Source organism: Symphalangus syndactylus, chromosome 10 (assembly GCF_028878055.3).
Source record: "Symphalangus syndactylus isolate Jambi chromosome 10, NHGRI_mSymSyn1-v2.1_pri, whole genome shotgun sequence".
Taxonomy (NCBI): domain Eukaryota; kingdom Metazoa; phylum Chordata; class Mammalia; order Primates; family Hylobatidae; genus Symphalangus; species Symphalangus syndactylus.
This window is the reverse complement of record NC_072432.2, coordinates 96,923,438-96,938,190: the sequence shown is the minus strand read 5'-3', so window position 1 is coordinate 96,938,190 and position 14,753 is coordinate 96,923,438. Positions and strand designations below refer to the sequence as shown.

The following is a 14,753-nucleotide window of genomic DNA, read 5'->3' as shown; positions in this document are numbered from 1 at the left end:
TTTTCCCAGTGATTTGTGCAGAGTTCAAGAATTTCTAGGATGTCATATGTAGCCTTCGATCTAAGTAATGCATGTTTTTAAAGGGAAATTTTCTCTATTGCTTTTTTTCTCTCTTGCTCCTCTCATCCTTGCCTGTTCTCGAAGAAATGCTTCTCCCACTCTCCATTCTCCTCTCAGCCCAACCTGCAAAGAGGTCTCCAGATATCAATTGGAAAACTCAAGTAACACCCCCCCATAAGATTTTGATGTGCTTTCTGGATCATCAAAGGATGATTAAATTGTGATTGGCATAGGGACAGCAGTAAGTCTTTTATGATCCTGCAATCCTTTGAAAAGGAGAGAATCACATGTGGAAGGAGTTGGTTCCTATGGCCACTCCTGCCCTCTCCATCGCCAGCGTGCATGACCGGAATTAATGACGGCTGCTTGCCCTGCTAATGCAGAGGAGGTGAAGAAATGTCATTTTAAACGAAGCTCAGTGGAAGACTTCATAAACAGATTTGAAAATGCAAATTCAACCTTAAGAAAAGTAGAAAGAACTCTTGGTATGTTACTGGGCAGGTCAAGCAGAGAAAATTAAGCAGTCCAAGCCTCTGTCTCTACCATTTCCTCAGAATGGTCTTAGAGACATAGCATAATCATAGACTGCATTTTTCTTTTAATGCTCTAGAGTTTTAGATAAAAGAATTATAACGATATTACTATATATTATATTGACATTTTTAAAACTGAAACTCCTACATTTTTAACAGCCAATCAAGTGATTCCATGATGTTTAAATTATCCCTTTGTTTTAGAGAAACAGAATATCTACTTTCTATTCCATTAGAGTTGAATTCAATTTCAGCAGAATTACTCTGTTAAATTTAGTTCAAATATAGCTTTAAGCTTGATAAACTGAAGGCAGGTTAATGCTTTCATTTTGTTTTTCCTGGCATCATAGTAACTTTTTCATTGTACATTGAGGGAGAAGACATTACAAGTCTGCAGGCAGTCTTGTGACCATGACTATAGTGAATGCTAATGACAGTCAGTCTCAGATGACTTGATGGAAAATGATTATCTCTGAGTACGTATTTGGAGCTGGAAAACATCATGCTTTGCTTAGTAAATGTTTTAATTTGCATAAATGAGAAGATAATTATGAAATATCCACCTGAAAATACAAATACTCATTTAGAAGGCATTAAAAAGTAATTTATACTTCAAGAAATAATTTTTTTCAAATATAGTAATATATATCATGAGTAGCCTTAATGCATCCCTCTCTTGAGATGAAATAATTATGGTGTTTCTGATGGAACACTTCAATTGGATTGTTAGTTTGAACACGAAGAAGATTCCTCAAAACAGGGTTAACTGGTTGGGGTTTATAGGGAAAATATCTTCCCATTTAGCCCTAATGGCATCATTTTAAACATTAAAAGCAATTAGTAGTATTGCTGATTATAGAACTAATGTTCTTCAATTGATTGTTTCTTAATATTTGCAAGTTAACAAGCTAATTTCTAATTCTAATTCTAATTCGTTCATGAAATCCAAATTAACAGCCTGAGGTCACTTACTTGGCTATCAAGGAGATCTTAATGATCTGCCTTTAATGATGGACCAGGCCCAATGAAATCTTCCTCAGAAACATTAGCAAGCTCATTTCATTAAAAAAAAAAAAAAAAGCTAGCGAAACAATAAGCTGTTATCCTGTCTTACTGCTTTTTCACTAACAAGAAAACAGAGTACTGAAGGAACATTTCATTTATTCATTCTTATTTCTTTCAATATACATTTGTTAAATGCCTGTCATGTACCAGGCCCTGTTCTAGACCTGCGGAGGAGAGTCATGAATTCCTGCCTTCATGAGGCATATATATGATTGTATATCTGATGGGGATCATACTTAGCGGAAAAATAAAGCAATGGGGGGGTAAAGAGTGTGTCAGAGCATGGGGGTTGCCGTCTTAGTTAGGGTAGCTAGGGAAGGCTTTGCTGAGGAGGGACACTTGAGTAAAGACCTAAAGGAGTGATGGAGCAGGCCATGTGAATAGCTGAGAGATGAGCTTCTGGCTAGAAGGAACAGCAAGTGCCAAGGCCTTAAGGCAGGAGCCTCCTGGTGTGTTCAGTAAAGCAGCCAGCATGGCTGAATGGAGTGAGCTAGAATGGGAGAGTCAGAGGACGAACAATTTGAGATGCAAGTATGCAGAGCAGAAAGCCTTCTAGACCCTTATGAGGACTTTCAGGTGTAACTGTTGACATGGAAAGGCTTTTGAGAATGATAAACCTAGAAGTAACTTGATGTAACCCACGTTTTAACAGGATTGCTTCAGTTCTATGTTAAAAATAGACTATAGGGGAGGCAAGGGCAGAACAAGGATTCTAGTTAGGGAGTTTTCTCTGGGAAAACTACACAGAGCCTTTCAGCAGACCCAGAACACCCAGCAAGGTGGAAAATGTGGGTTGGGGAGAAGCTACAAAGATGAGAATTAAGGAAAATTGTATACATCGAGCAGTTGAAACTCAGTCCTTACCACCACCCAGGCTTGTCTGCCCTGCTTCCAGAAGGCTGACAGCCATGTAGAAGATTGGGGTATTCCTTGAGAAATTGAATAGCCCTAGAAAAAGAAATTCTAGATGCTGACAACTGGCCATCTCCTCACCATTCAAAGCAGCCTAGCAGGTCAGCAAGCCCTGAACATACACGACAGCTGCCCATCAGCCTTTGTATGTCTTATGCTTCATTGTGAACAGATACCTGAGAACCTCCAGACACTTGAGGCAAGTCTCCAACACGAGAGACCAACCCTGAAACAGAGGGAATGAAGGAACCCTGAAGACACAGAAACAATGCAGAAAACTAAAGAAAAACAAAAAAAGCTGTAACATTATAGCATTCTGAATGGAAGAAAAGATAAGGCATCCATAAAAAGGGAATGGGGTACTATGAAAAAAGAACAATTAGAAAATAAGAAAAAGTTTTTGGACAGTAAAAATGATAGACAAAATATTCTGGGGGAAAAAAAGGGTAGACAGATAAAATCAAGAAAGTCAGCCCTCTGCTCCTCCAGTTCGACAGACAGCTGCATTTTCTCATGCAGCGCCAGCTGTGCCCCTCAGACACCAGGGTGAAGGTGAAGGCCAGAATAAACAGATGTGTCCACAGTGGGCCCTGGTCACTAGGGCTGCTTTTAACTCTGGCACAGTGGATGTTGTCACCATCAATGACCCCTTCATTGACCACAACTACATGGCCTACATGTTCTAGTATGAGCATGTTCCAGTATGAACAAGGCCAAGTTCCACATGACCTCCAAGGAGTAAGACCCCTGGACCACCAGTCAGAGCAAAGAGGACGAGAGAGGCCCTCAGCTGCTGGGGAGTGCCTGCTGCACTCAGTCCCCCACCACACTGAGACTCCCCCCTCCTCGGTTTCCACACAGACACCTGCAGAGGGAAGGGCTGGGGAACCCTGCTTTGTTGTGTACCATCAACAAAGTCACCTGTACTCAGCCCCCCCCCACCCCCCAAAAAAGAAAGAAAGCTTCAGAAGTGAAACAAAAGATAAGGAGATGAAAAATTGGTGAGAAAGTATAAGAGACAGAGGATCAACCTACGAACATCAGTGTCTACCTAAGAGTTTTCAGAAAGAGAAAACAGAAAAGTGAAGACAGGGAATTATCAAAGGAATAAATAAAGAACTTTCCCAGAACCAAGGAACATAAATCTGCATGTTGAAAGAGCCCATTGGGTGTCCAGCACAGGGAAATACAAAAAGTATATCATGATGGCATTCAGAACACTAGGAATAAAAAGGGGATCCTTACAACTAACTAAAAGAAAACAATTTGCATCCAAAGGACTGGGAATTAGAATGATATCAGACATCGTAACTAGAAGCTAGGGGCAACAAAGTGCTACTGTGACAATTCTATGAGAAGTCTATACATTCCCAACTTCTAACCACATATGAGGCCAAAATAAAGCTGTTTTCAACATGCAAGCATTCCAAACATGTGCCTCCTCTGAGTCTATTCTTAGGAAACTTCCAAAGAACATGCTTGGGCAAAATGAGAAAATAAACCATGAAGACAGGCCAGGCGCAGTGGCTCATGCCTGTAATCCCTGCACTTTGGGAGGCTGAGGCAGGCGGATCACTTGAGGTCAGGAGTTCGAGACCAGCCTGGCCAACTTGGCGAAACCCCCTCTCTACTAAAAATACAAAATTAGCCAGGCATGATGGTAAACACCTGTAAGCCCAGCTACTCAGGAGGCTGAGGCAGGAGAATCACTTGAACTCAGGAGGTGGAGGTTGCAGTGAGCCGAGATTGCACCACTGCACTCCAGCCTGGGCGATAGAATGAGACTCTGTCTCAAAAAAATAAATAAATGAAAATAAAATAAAATAAACCACAAAGACAAAAAACGCCAAGTTCAGAAATCGGAAGGCCCAATACAGGACAGTAAAAAAGGGAGTCCCAGATGATGGTTGAGGTAAGTCCAAATTGGAGCAGAAAAGTAGAAGACTTTGGAAAGGAGAAAGACTTGGTTAAAAACTGAACTTATAGAGCATGTGAAATACTTAAGTATTTTGTCAACTGAGGTCAAGAGTTCGAGACCGGCCTCGCCAACATGAGGAAACCCCCATCTCTACTAAACATACAAAAATAAAAAATAAATACTTAGGTATTTTGAAAGAAATATTGATAAGTATATGAGAAATGACAGAAACCTGTGGGAAAATATTTAGAATAGGTACACAGAAAACTCTGCAAATGAAAAAACAGGCAATTATTAACTTAGACAAAAGATAGATATACAATGAAATATGTACAAAAATATACCAATGAATACACCAAGTGTTGATTTAACTAAAAATTGTGATATATCTTTATTGGGAGGCTTGGTGAGAGGAAGTTACAAAAGTCAGTATGTAAAATTTTAAATGGAAATATCAAGAAATAATATAATAAGCACTTTGTTTAAAATCAGGCAGTAAATATCATGAAAAACTGCCGAATAAGTTGAAAATGGCTGCCTCTGCAGAAGAGGACTTGGGGCCACGTGCAGTGGCCTACACCTGTAATCCCAGCACTTTGGGAGGCCAAGGTGGGAGGATCACTTGAGCCCAGGAGTTCGATACCAGCCTGGGCAACCTAGGGAGACCCCATCTCTAGAAGAAGAAGAAAGAGAAGGAGAAAGAGAAGGAAGAGGAGGAGGAGGAAGAGGAAGAGGAAGAAGAAGACAAGAAAAGAAAGAAGGAAGGAAGGACAGAGAGAGAAAGAGAAGAAAGAGAGAGAGAGAAAAGGAAGGAGAAGGAGGGAAGGAAGGAAGGAAGAAAAGAAAAGAGAAAGAAAGAAAGAAAAGAAAGAAAAGAAAGAAAGAAAGAAAGAAAGAAAGAAAGAAAGAAAGAAAATAAATTGGTCTGTTGCCCAGGCTGGAATCCAGTGGCATGATCTTAGCTCACTGTATCCTTGAACTTCTAGGATCGAGTGATCTTCCTACCTCAGCCTCCCAAGTAGTTAGGACTACAGGCATGTGCCACCATGCCTGGCTAATTTTAAATTTTTTGTAGAAGTTAGGTCTTGCCATTTTTCCCAGGCTGGTCTTGAACTCCTGAAACCCAAAGTGCTAGGATTGCAGGCATAAGCCACTAGCCACTGCACCCAGCCAAAAATATTTTTAAAGAGAGAATTGAAAAGTGCCTAGCTTTCTCACCATGTAATTTGCTGTTATATAACTCCAGGTCAATACCTAATGCTGGCTTAAATCATCTTAGTTTCCACAAAAGAAGAGGAAGTCTCATACACTTGGGATATGCTTCATTGAATAATGAGTAGAATTTTATAAGTGGAAAATAAGTAGAAAGGATGACCGAAAGTGTGGCATCCAGGAAACGTAATAGTCTTTTGTGAGCTTAGGTGACACATGAATCCTCTGAGGTCTCAGCTGGCCTCCATTCCACACTCCTGGCCCCATTTCAAATGGTCCGTAGCACATGAAACACCTCACGGCCTGCGCCGTGCTTCCCACACTCCCTCCTTGCCTCAGTGGTCAAGACTTTGACCTTTGTTTTCCTACTGAAGGCTTTGCCTTCCCCTGCTTTGGACCTGTCCTCTTTATATTTCTAACTCCGAGCTTTGTTTTTCTCCTTGACCATGATTTATACCTGTTTCTGATTAAATACTGCATCATATAGAGATAGTGTTTGGCTACAGGTAACAGAACCAGCCACAGTGCCCTACACAGGTGGAAGAGGACTGGGCAGGTACAGCTACTGCACCACATCATCAATGTCCCAGATTCCTTCTCTCCTTCTCCACCATTGCCTCAGCAAGTGGCCCTTATCCTCATGGCTGCAAGGTGGCTGCCACACCTGTGACCTCTCATCTCCATTCCAGACCAGAAGAAGGAGAAGAAAGGACAAGGAGGAAGTGCTAGTATCTGATTTCTGGCCCATTCTTTTTTTTTTTTTTTTTTTTTTTTTTTTTGAGACAGAGTTTCGCTCTTGTTGCCCAGGCTGGAGTGCAATGGTGTGATCTTGGCTCACTGCAACCTCCGCCTCCTGGGTTCAAGCAGTTCTCCTGCCTCCCAAATACCTGGGATCACAGGCGTGCACCACCACGCCTGGCTCATTTTGTATTTTTAGTAGAGACGGGGTTTCTCCACATTGGTTAGGGAGTCTCAAACTCCCAACCACAGGTGATCCACCTGCCTCGGCCTCCCAAAGTGCTGGGATTACCACGCCCGGCCTCAAGTTGTGACATTCTAAACCACATTGTCTTACACCTCTAGGTTCCTTTCCATATTCATCCACCTTGCCCTCCACTGCTCTTTCCTGTGCCCAGCCTGATTTGATCTCATACCTGTGCAACGATTTTCATACTTCAACCTCAATTTACCCTCTGGAGCTGAAATTCAGTACTATTTTCTAAAGTTCTTGTTTTTCCTCTCAACTGTATTTCTTGTTTTCCCTTCTACTTTTGGACTGTCCCTGGAGAAGCCTGGCCTCCAGAAACTGTAGTGTTAGGCACCTCCGGCCTTATAAGCAGGACCTGGCCGTATGGCTAAATGAGAGGCAGGAAGGAGGAGAAGGGAGAGTTCCATGAAAAAGAATATGGAGGAGGGGTTGACACAGGCTCTCTAATAACACATTAGGGATTTGGGTCTTTATAGGAAAATCAGTGAGAACTCTGGGTTTCAAGTGACACAAAACCAGTTCTAACTGACAAGTACAAAAGTAAATCTGTTGACTCCTGTAAGTCCAGGGTGGCTCTAGCTAAAAGTCCAGCTGGAATCAAGGGTTCACATAACGCCACCCACCTCCATCTCCTGGGAGTTCTGCTGCTTTCTTGACTTTACTCTCAGGCAGGCTCTTTCCCACATGGGGGCAAGTTGAGCAGCATTAGCCAGAGGGTTACATTCTGCCTGGTTAATAATCTGAAGGAGGAGCTCTTTTTTGGACTTTCACTGGATTACCATGAGTCACATGCACACCTGTTAACCAATCACTGTGCCAGGGAGATGAAATACACTAGACATCCCTGGAGGGCAGGGGAGTGGAACCCTAAAACAAATTCAAGGTGCTGTTGCAGAAAGAAGCTCAAATGGAAGCTGGGTAGGCGGAAACGAGATGTCTACTAAAGAAAGAGGGCCAGTAATGGTGTTAGAGCTGGTAATGATAAGATCAGAATGTTGCTTTCAGATGATTAATCTGGAAGCAGGGTCCAGCATGGGCTTGGGGTTGGGGAAGTTTGGGATTTAGAAAACCAGTTAGGAGGCTGCTCTATCATCCAGGTAAGAGACATGACAGTGAGAATAGGAAAGACAGGACAAGTGTAAGAAGTTACTTCAGAGGTAAATTAATTGTCAGCATCACTCGCACCAAGAAGGTATAAAGAAGAGGTATGAGGTCAGAGGAAAGTCGCTCCGCTAATAAGAATGTGGGAGAACGCCTCCCTCAGAAGCCTAAGACCCACTCCCTCTAATGTAGTTGTGAGATATCCTACCTATTTATGATTATGTTCTTTCCCCGTGCAGGTAAGCTGCCGGTCTTAAAAATTACAGTCACTCCCCAGATCTCTTCAGATACCTTCAGATCAATTTGGAAAAATAGCAAGAAGTCTAATACTATCTGTAAAAAGAAGAAAAAGGTAAGTTCTTGGACGTCTGTGTCAGTGAGGAGCAGCCACCAGGGAGTGCTGTGTGGAGCCTGGGCCCTTGGGGCAGACGGCACCATCAGCTGCAGGTTTTGCATTTGATTATATGAGAATTTACGTTCTCGCTCATGCTCCCCTAAACCATCATTCCAATCTGATGGATGATGATTGAACCAAGAGACAAGTACGTAAGAGAACAACAGTTTCCTCAAAGATTGGCACAGACTGGGCCTCACCTCTTTAATTCCCACCCCTACCCAAATCCTAGTTGCTGCTAGCCTATTGTGGATCTGAAAAGATAAATTTACTTTTAAATTTACCTAAACTCTTTATGAAGGCTGTGCTACGTCTTAGGAGGTAATGCTTTATATGTGTTTATTCTCTACTGTAAGAAGTTGAATTCCCTTTTTTCTGTAATTTATGATTTCCTGTTTATTATTTCACAGACTAAAAACTGAATATGGGTGCTATATTTCCATATGGATGTCATCTATTTCCATGGCCAAGAAGACATGCCTAGATAGATATTGCTTATTCTATAGTAATATTTTTCACTGTAACCAAGTCCCTTTCAAGTTCTCAAATTTGATGATTATTGTATGAAAGTTTAAAGTCATATGATAATCCTGTCTTGTGATGATTACACTTGTCATTTTCTAAAATGTGGGTTTCACAAGTAGGCCTTAGTAAAAAAAGACTCAATTCTCTGAGGCTTCATCTCTCCTGCATATGAAATTTATAAGTTGAAGGAAGTCATACTTTTATCTAAGAAAGAAAGAATCCTCTTTCATAAACATACCTATAGTTGGGAATAGTAAGAATGCTTGGAAATTATAACCACTTCCTAAAAGACACCATCCCTAAAAATGAGGACCATCCCTAAAAATGAGGACCATCCCTAAAAATGAGGACCATCCCTAAATGAGGAAACTTTTTTTTTTTAAGACAGGGTCTTGCTCTGTTGCCCAGGCTGGAGTGCAATGGCGCAATCTTGGCTCACTGCAACCTCTGCCTCCTGGGTTCAAGCGATTCTCCTGCCTCAGCCTCCTGAGTAGCTGGGATTATAGGTGCGCACCACCACGCCCAGCTGATTTTTTGTATTATTAGTGGAGACAGGGTTTCACCATGTTGGCCAGGCTGGTGTCGAACTCCTGATCTCAGGTGATCCACCTGCCTTGGCCTCCCAAAGTGCTGGGATTACAGGCGTGAGCCACAGCGCCCGGCCACATGAGGAAACTTTTAATCCCTCTGCCCCACCATGAAGATGCCACATAGCCCCGTGAGAAATGGAAGAGGTGTGGTTGATTGATGTACAGATGACAGTGGGTGAGTTGGGTTTTATATGCCACAACAATATGGTGCAGGGTGAAGAGCATGGCCTGGGCAGTTAGATGAACCTGAAGTCTCTATGGAGGAACTGCCGCTTTCCAGGTACTGAGCCTGGGCAAGTCGTTCACCTCCTGCTCCTCAGTTTCCTCTTATGTAAGATATAGTTAAGAGTAGCAGGGCTGGGTGCAATGATTCATGCCTGTAATCCCAGCAATTTGGGAGGCTGAGACAAAAGGATCTCTTGAGGCCGGGACTTCAAGACCAGCCTGGGCAACATAGTGAGACCCCCTATCTCTACAAAAAATTTAAAAATTAGCCAGCTGTGGTGGCATGTGCCCATAGGCCTCGATATTTGAGAGGCTGAGGCAGGAGGATTGCTTAAGCCCAGGAGGATAACGCTTCACTGAGCTGTAATTGCACCACTGTACTCCAGTCTGGGTAAGGAAGTAAGATCCTATCTCAAAAAAAAAAAAGAGTAGCGCCTATCTCAATTGGTGAGCATTGAATGAGACCACACATGTCAAGCATTTTAGAACAATGCCTTGTTCATATTATACACTAAAAAATAAATATGAGTGGCTCTTATTATTGCTGCTGTTATTGTGGATGTTAGAATTGAGTGGTTCCCGTTATTTTGCCTATGACAACCACACGAGAAACAGGAAAGAAATGAAAAAAAGGAGACTTCAGACCTCTTCACTTTGAAGTAAAAATAAAAAACAAAAACTTCATTAATTCTACCTACAAATTTAACAAGTGCTAGCAAATTTGTGGAATCAAACTAACTGTAGGGTAAGAATGGTATAGTAAATTAGCTCCACTCTCCAGGGTCTTAGGATCTAGCTAAGAAGACAAGATCTTCGGCCAGGCGCGGTGGCCCACACCGGTAATCCCAGCATTTTGGGAAGCTGAGGCGGGCGGATCACCTGAGGTCAGGAGTTCAACACCAGGCCTGGCCAACATGGTGAACCCCCGTCTTTACTAATAATACAAAAATTAGCCAGGCGTGGTGGCACATGCCTGTAATACCAGCTACTCGGGAGGCTTAGGCAGGAGAATCACTTGAATCCGGGAGGCGGAAGTTGCAGTGAGCCGAGATCACGCCATTGCACTCCAGCCTGGGTGACTAGAGCAAAACTCTGTCTCCAAAAAAAAAAAGACAAGATTTTCTTGCATTAAAAGTGAACAACAATAAAGTATACGAGTTGGAAAAATATGTGTCATTAAGCAGGATAAGAAAAGCCGTAGAGTAACAAGATCAATGTAACAAATTTACCAGAACTGATGTATCCAATATGTGAGAGCTGTTCCTGCTTAAAAGAAATGAAAATAGGCTGGGCAGGTGCCGTGGCTCACGCCTGTAATCCCAGCACTTTGGGAGGCCAAGGTGGGTGGATCACGAGGTCAGGAGATCGAGACCATCCTGGCCAACATGGTGAAACCCTGTCTCTACTAAAAATACAAAAACTAGCTGGTCGTGGTGGCACATGCCTGTAATCTCAGCTACTCAGGAGGCTGAGGCAGGAGAATCGCTTGAACCAGGGAGTTGGAGGTTGCAGTGAGCTGAGATCATGCCACTGCACTCCAGCCTGGTGAAAGAGCGAGACTCCATCAAAAAAAAAAAAAAAAAAGAAATGAAAATAAAATTTAGAAAGACCTTTTTTGAAATTTGCCACACATATCTACTGGGTAGGAGTGTAAAATCAGAATATCCCTTTAGCGGGTCTTTTGGCAGTGTTTATTAAAATGAAAAATACATAGCTTTCGACTCAGCCATTCTACTTTTAGAAATTTGTTTACTGTCACATGTGTGCAAGGAAATATGTATGGGGATGTTCACTGCAGCACTCTTTATTTTAATGGGAAATAACTAAATTTTTCTCAAAGAGTTTCAGGGGAATAAATCACAGTAAATGTAAGTGGTAGAATACTATGCAGCCATTGAAAGAATAATGTGGATACGTAAGTGCTTATATGGAAAAGTATCCAAGTAACACCATTTTTAAAAACAGGTGAGAGAATAGTATATGTGAAAAATTCATACAAAAATGAATTGACATAATCCAGCAATTTCACTTGTGTGTACATCTAAAAGAATTGAATGTAGCGTTATTAAGAGATATTTGAACACCATGTTCGAAGCAGCATCATTTACAATAAATCAAAGGTGGAAGTAGCCCAAATGTCCATGGAGAGATGACTGAATAAATTAAATGTGATCTATACATAAAATGGAATATTACTTGGCCTTAAAAATGAAGGAAATTCTGACACATGCTACAACATGGATAAACCTTTAAGGATATTATGCTAAGTAAATAAGTCAGTCACAAAAAGACAAATACTGCATGCCTCCACTTAGATACAGTAGTCAAAATCAGAGACGGAAAGTAGAATGGTGGTTGGGAGGACATGTGAGGAGGGAGTTATTGTTTAATAGGTACAGAGTTTCAGTTTTGCAAGATGAAAAAGTTCTGGAGATTGTTTGCACAACACTGTGAACATACTAAACACTACTGAACTGTACAGTTAAAATGGTTAAGATGGTAAATGTTATGCAAATTTTACCACAATTTAAAAAAATTTTTAAATTGATGCCTTGTGTGTCTGCTTGTACATATACAGGAATTTCTGGAGAGTCCATTAATGGTACTTGGGTTTTTATTGTATTCCTGTTTTACTGTTTTTATCATTTGTGAGCTGCCAATTTTTAAAAACTTAAAATTGTTCCATAAATTATGATGAGCTTGTTAAACATCTGTAACAGCACTCTTTGCTTGCTGTGTGACCTGGTGCCAAAAGTGTAGAAGAAGCACAGTAAATGCTGTGATTTCCTGGGAGGACATGAATATGTAGTGGCAAAGAGTGGCCAGTGAGAACACAAAGATGAGTACATTTTTTTCTAAGCACAGAGGGCAATCCAGCTGAAGAAGGTAGGGGAAGTTCTGTCCAATTTCAGAGATGTTAACATGTGAGGAAAAGACAGTCCATGGGACACTTGGATGACTGTGCAGACCAATCTCACCAGGATCCTGCAGAGGGGTGCTGGGGATGGCCTTGACAGGTAGGTTGGGGCCATATTGTGGCAGGACTTAAATGAACAATCAGGACGTTTAGATTTTGTTCTGATGATAATGTGGAGCTTTGGAACATTTTGAGCAGGAAAGTGTCAGGAGGTAGGAAAATTAACCAGGCATGTTAGATTGAATGGCAGTTAGACTGGGGAGGAAAGGCAGGGAAGAAGTCAGGACACTGTAATCCAGAAGCAGGGTGATGAGGTTAAGACTCCACAATAGGGAATGGAAAATTTGGTTGATTCTAGAAATTTCTAAAGAATGAACAGATAATTATGTATGAAGGGCTAGTAAGGGAAAGAGTCAGCAGCGACTGTGGTTTCAGACCAGGACAGTTATACCTAGGAGAGAATTACATCTCAAGCAGAGAAACGGAATTGAAAGAAAGCTAAATTTTGCAAGAAAGGAAATGAACTCCCTTTCACCTGTCGAGTTTGAAGCAACAAGGAGCCATTCAAGCAGATGTCACCAATATCTAATAGAAAAACTCAGCAAATTTCAAAACAGAGACAAAAGCATACACACAGTGCTATACTCCTCCACACCTGCAGCTCAAGAAGACTCAATGTGGAGCAATTGTAGACAAATGGATTAAAATCAATCCCCAAAACTCTGCTTTCTCAGGAAAGTCACCAGGTTTCTAAAGAAGGCATCATGAGATTTAGGCATGGGTTTTTCTATTTCATTTTTCATCTATTCTGAAATATTCTACATCACTTCTTTTTTTACATCCGAAATTGATTTACGTCACACAATTGATGATTGATGTCTTAAAATTAATGAAATATAATGTTGGGAGGATTTAAGGAACTCTCCAACAAAGGCTGATTGCCTTGGTCAAATGTATGCTTTCAGTATGGTGTGTGTGTGTGTGTGTGTGTGTGTGTGTGTGTGTGTGTGTTGGGGGAGTGGGGTGGCAGGACTAATGATTTCCAGCCATAGCACCTTCACCTAAGACCAAGAGAGGCAAATGAACTGGAGGGTTCCATCTGACCAAAGAAGACCAGAAAATGCTCAGAGACCTATGGACATGAACACAATTATTTCCAAGAAAAAAGATGAGCCATAACTCTTGTCTGACAAGTGTGATGGAGAGCAGACTTGCTTAGAAGGACATTCCCAGGAGGAGATAGCGTATACATTTCGGGCTAGCTTTGATCTCTAGCCTCTAGGAACGATTTTCTTGCTTTGTCATTATGGTTCCAAACATTGTTCCCTTTGAGGAAACTACTCCAGCTCAACAAGCAAATGTCATCAGATTTGTTTTTGTGTTTATTTCTTTCCCTAGTACAGGAAAGAAGTCCAGAATATGCCACTATAGCATAAGGATTATTTTGAGCTAAAGGCATTTGAGAATCAGTGGATGCAGAAAGAGTTGTTTTATTTTATTTTAATTTTTTCCCTGAACTTACCTGCCTAAAAGCAATGCCTCTCAAAAGAATTCAACTGTCTTAAATTCCTTCCCAGGAATTTCAAAACCAGGGAAGATTGACCCTATCATTAGAAACAAGAAGCTGGTACTCGGGTAATAAATCACCTAATAGGCTTTGTCACAAAACTATCATATCTCCCATCTATTCTCCCAAAGGCCTGTTTATCTTTTCTGAATGTTATTTCCCAGAAATGCCCTTTCTCCTTCTCCCTTTCCTTTATTTAGACAGTATATAAGCCCCAAATTCTAATTGCTCCTTGAGTCATAACTTTCTGTGAACTCTGCTTCAGTGAATAAAAATCTATCTTTTCTCCTGCTAAGCTGCGTTTTGTTGGTCTAATTTGCAATCCCCCGAATACTGAACCTAAGAGGGTAGAGTGAAAGTTTTACCTTCCTGGCAACAGGAAAACTTATTTTGTTAAAGATGAATGGCACAGAAGGGGGAAATGATGGTCGGAGTGAGGACCAAAGAAATAACAAAAATGTCCACTTGTACTGAGACAAGTTTTTCCTAAATATTTACTAGTTAGTCCTTAAATATTTTGCTTAAGAGAAGTCCTCAAAATGAAAGAAACTACATCTTCAATGTACTGAGCAGAAGGAATGGAGACTGTGCAGCTGAGGAAGCCAGGCCTGAAAAATAATTGTGGGTTGTGTCACCACACACCAAGGACTGGTGAGAGGAACAACACACAGCGGTGAAGCGGGAACTGAGCAGGCCATGAGGAGGACAGATATTTGTTTTGCTGCATTCAAGGCCGCCTATAGTTC

The 14,753-nt window shown here is 41.4% G+C and overlaps 1 protein-coding gene across 1 annotated transcript in view; it reads left to right on the top strand.

The window, feature by feature from the left end:
- LOC129491646 (uncharacterized) overlaps positions 1–3,256 on the top strand; it is a 68,666-nt gene extending 65,410 nt beyond the window's left edge. Inside the window, exon 9 of the mRNA XM_055296165.2 lies at positions 3,090–3,256. Coding sequence (XP_055152140.2) covers positions 3,090–3,256 — 167 coding nt within the window. The remainder of the gene's footprint in view (positions 1–3,089) is intronic.
- Positions 3,257–14,753: the final 11,497 nt, after the last annotated feature.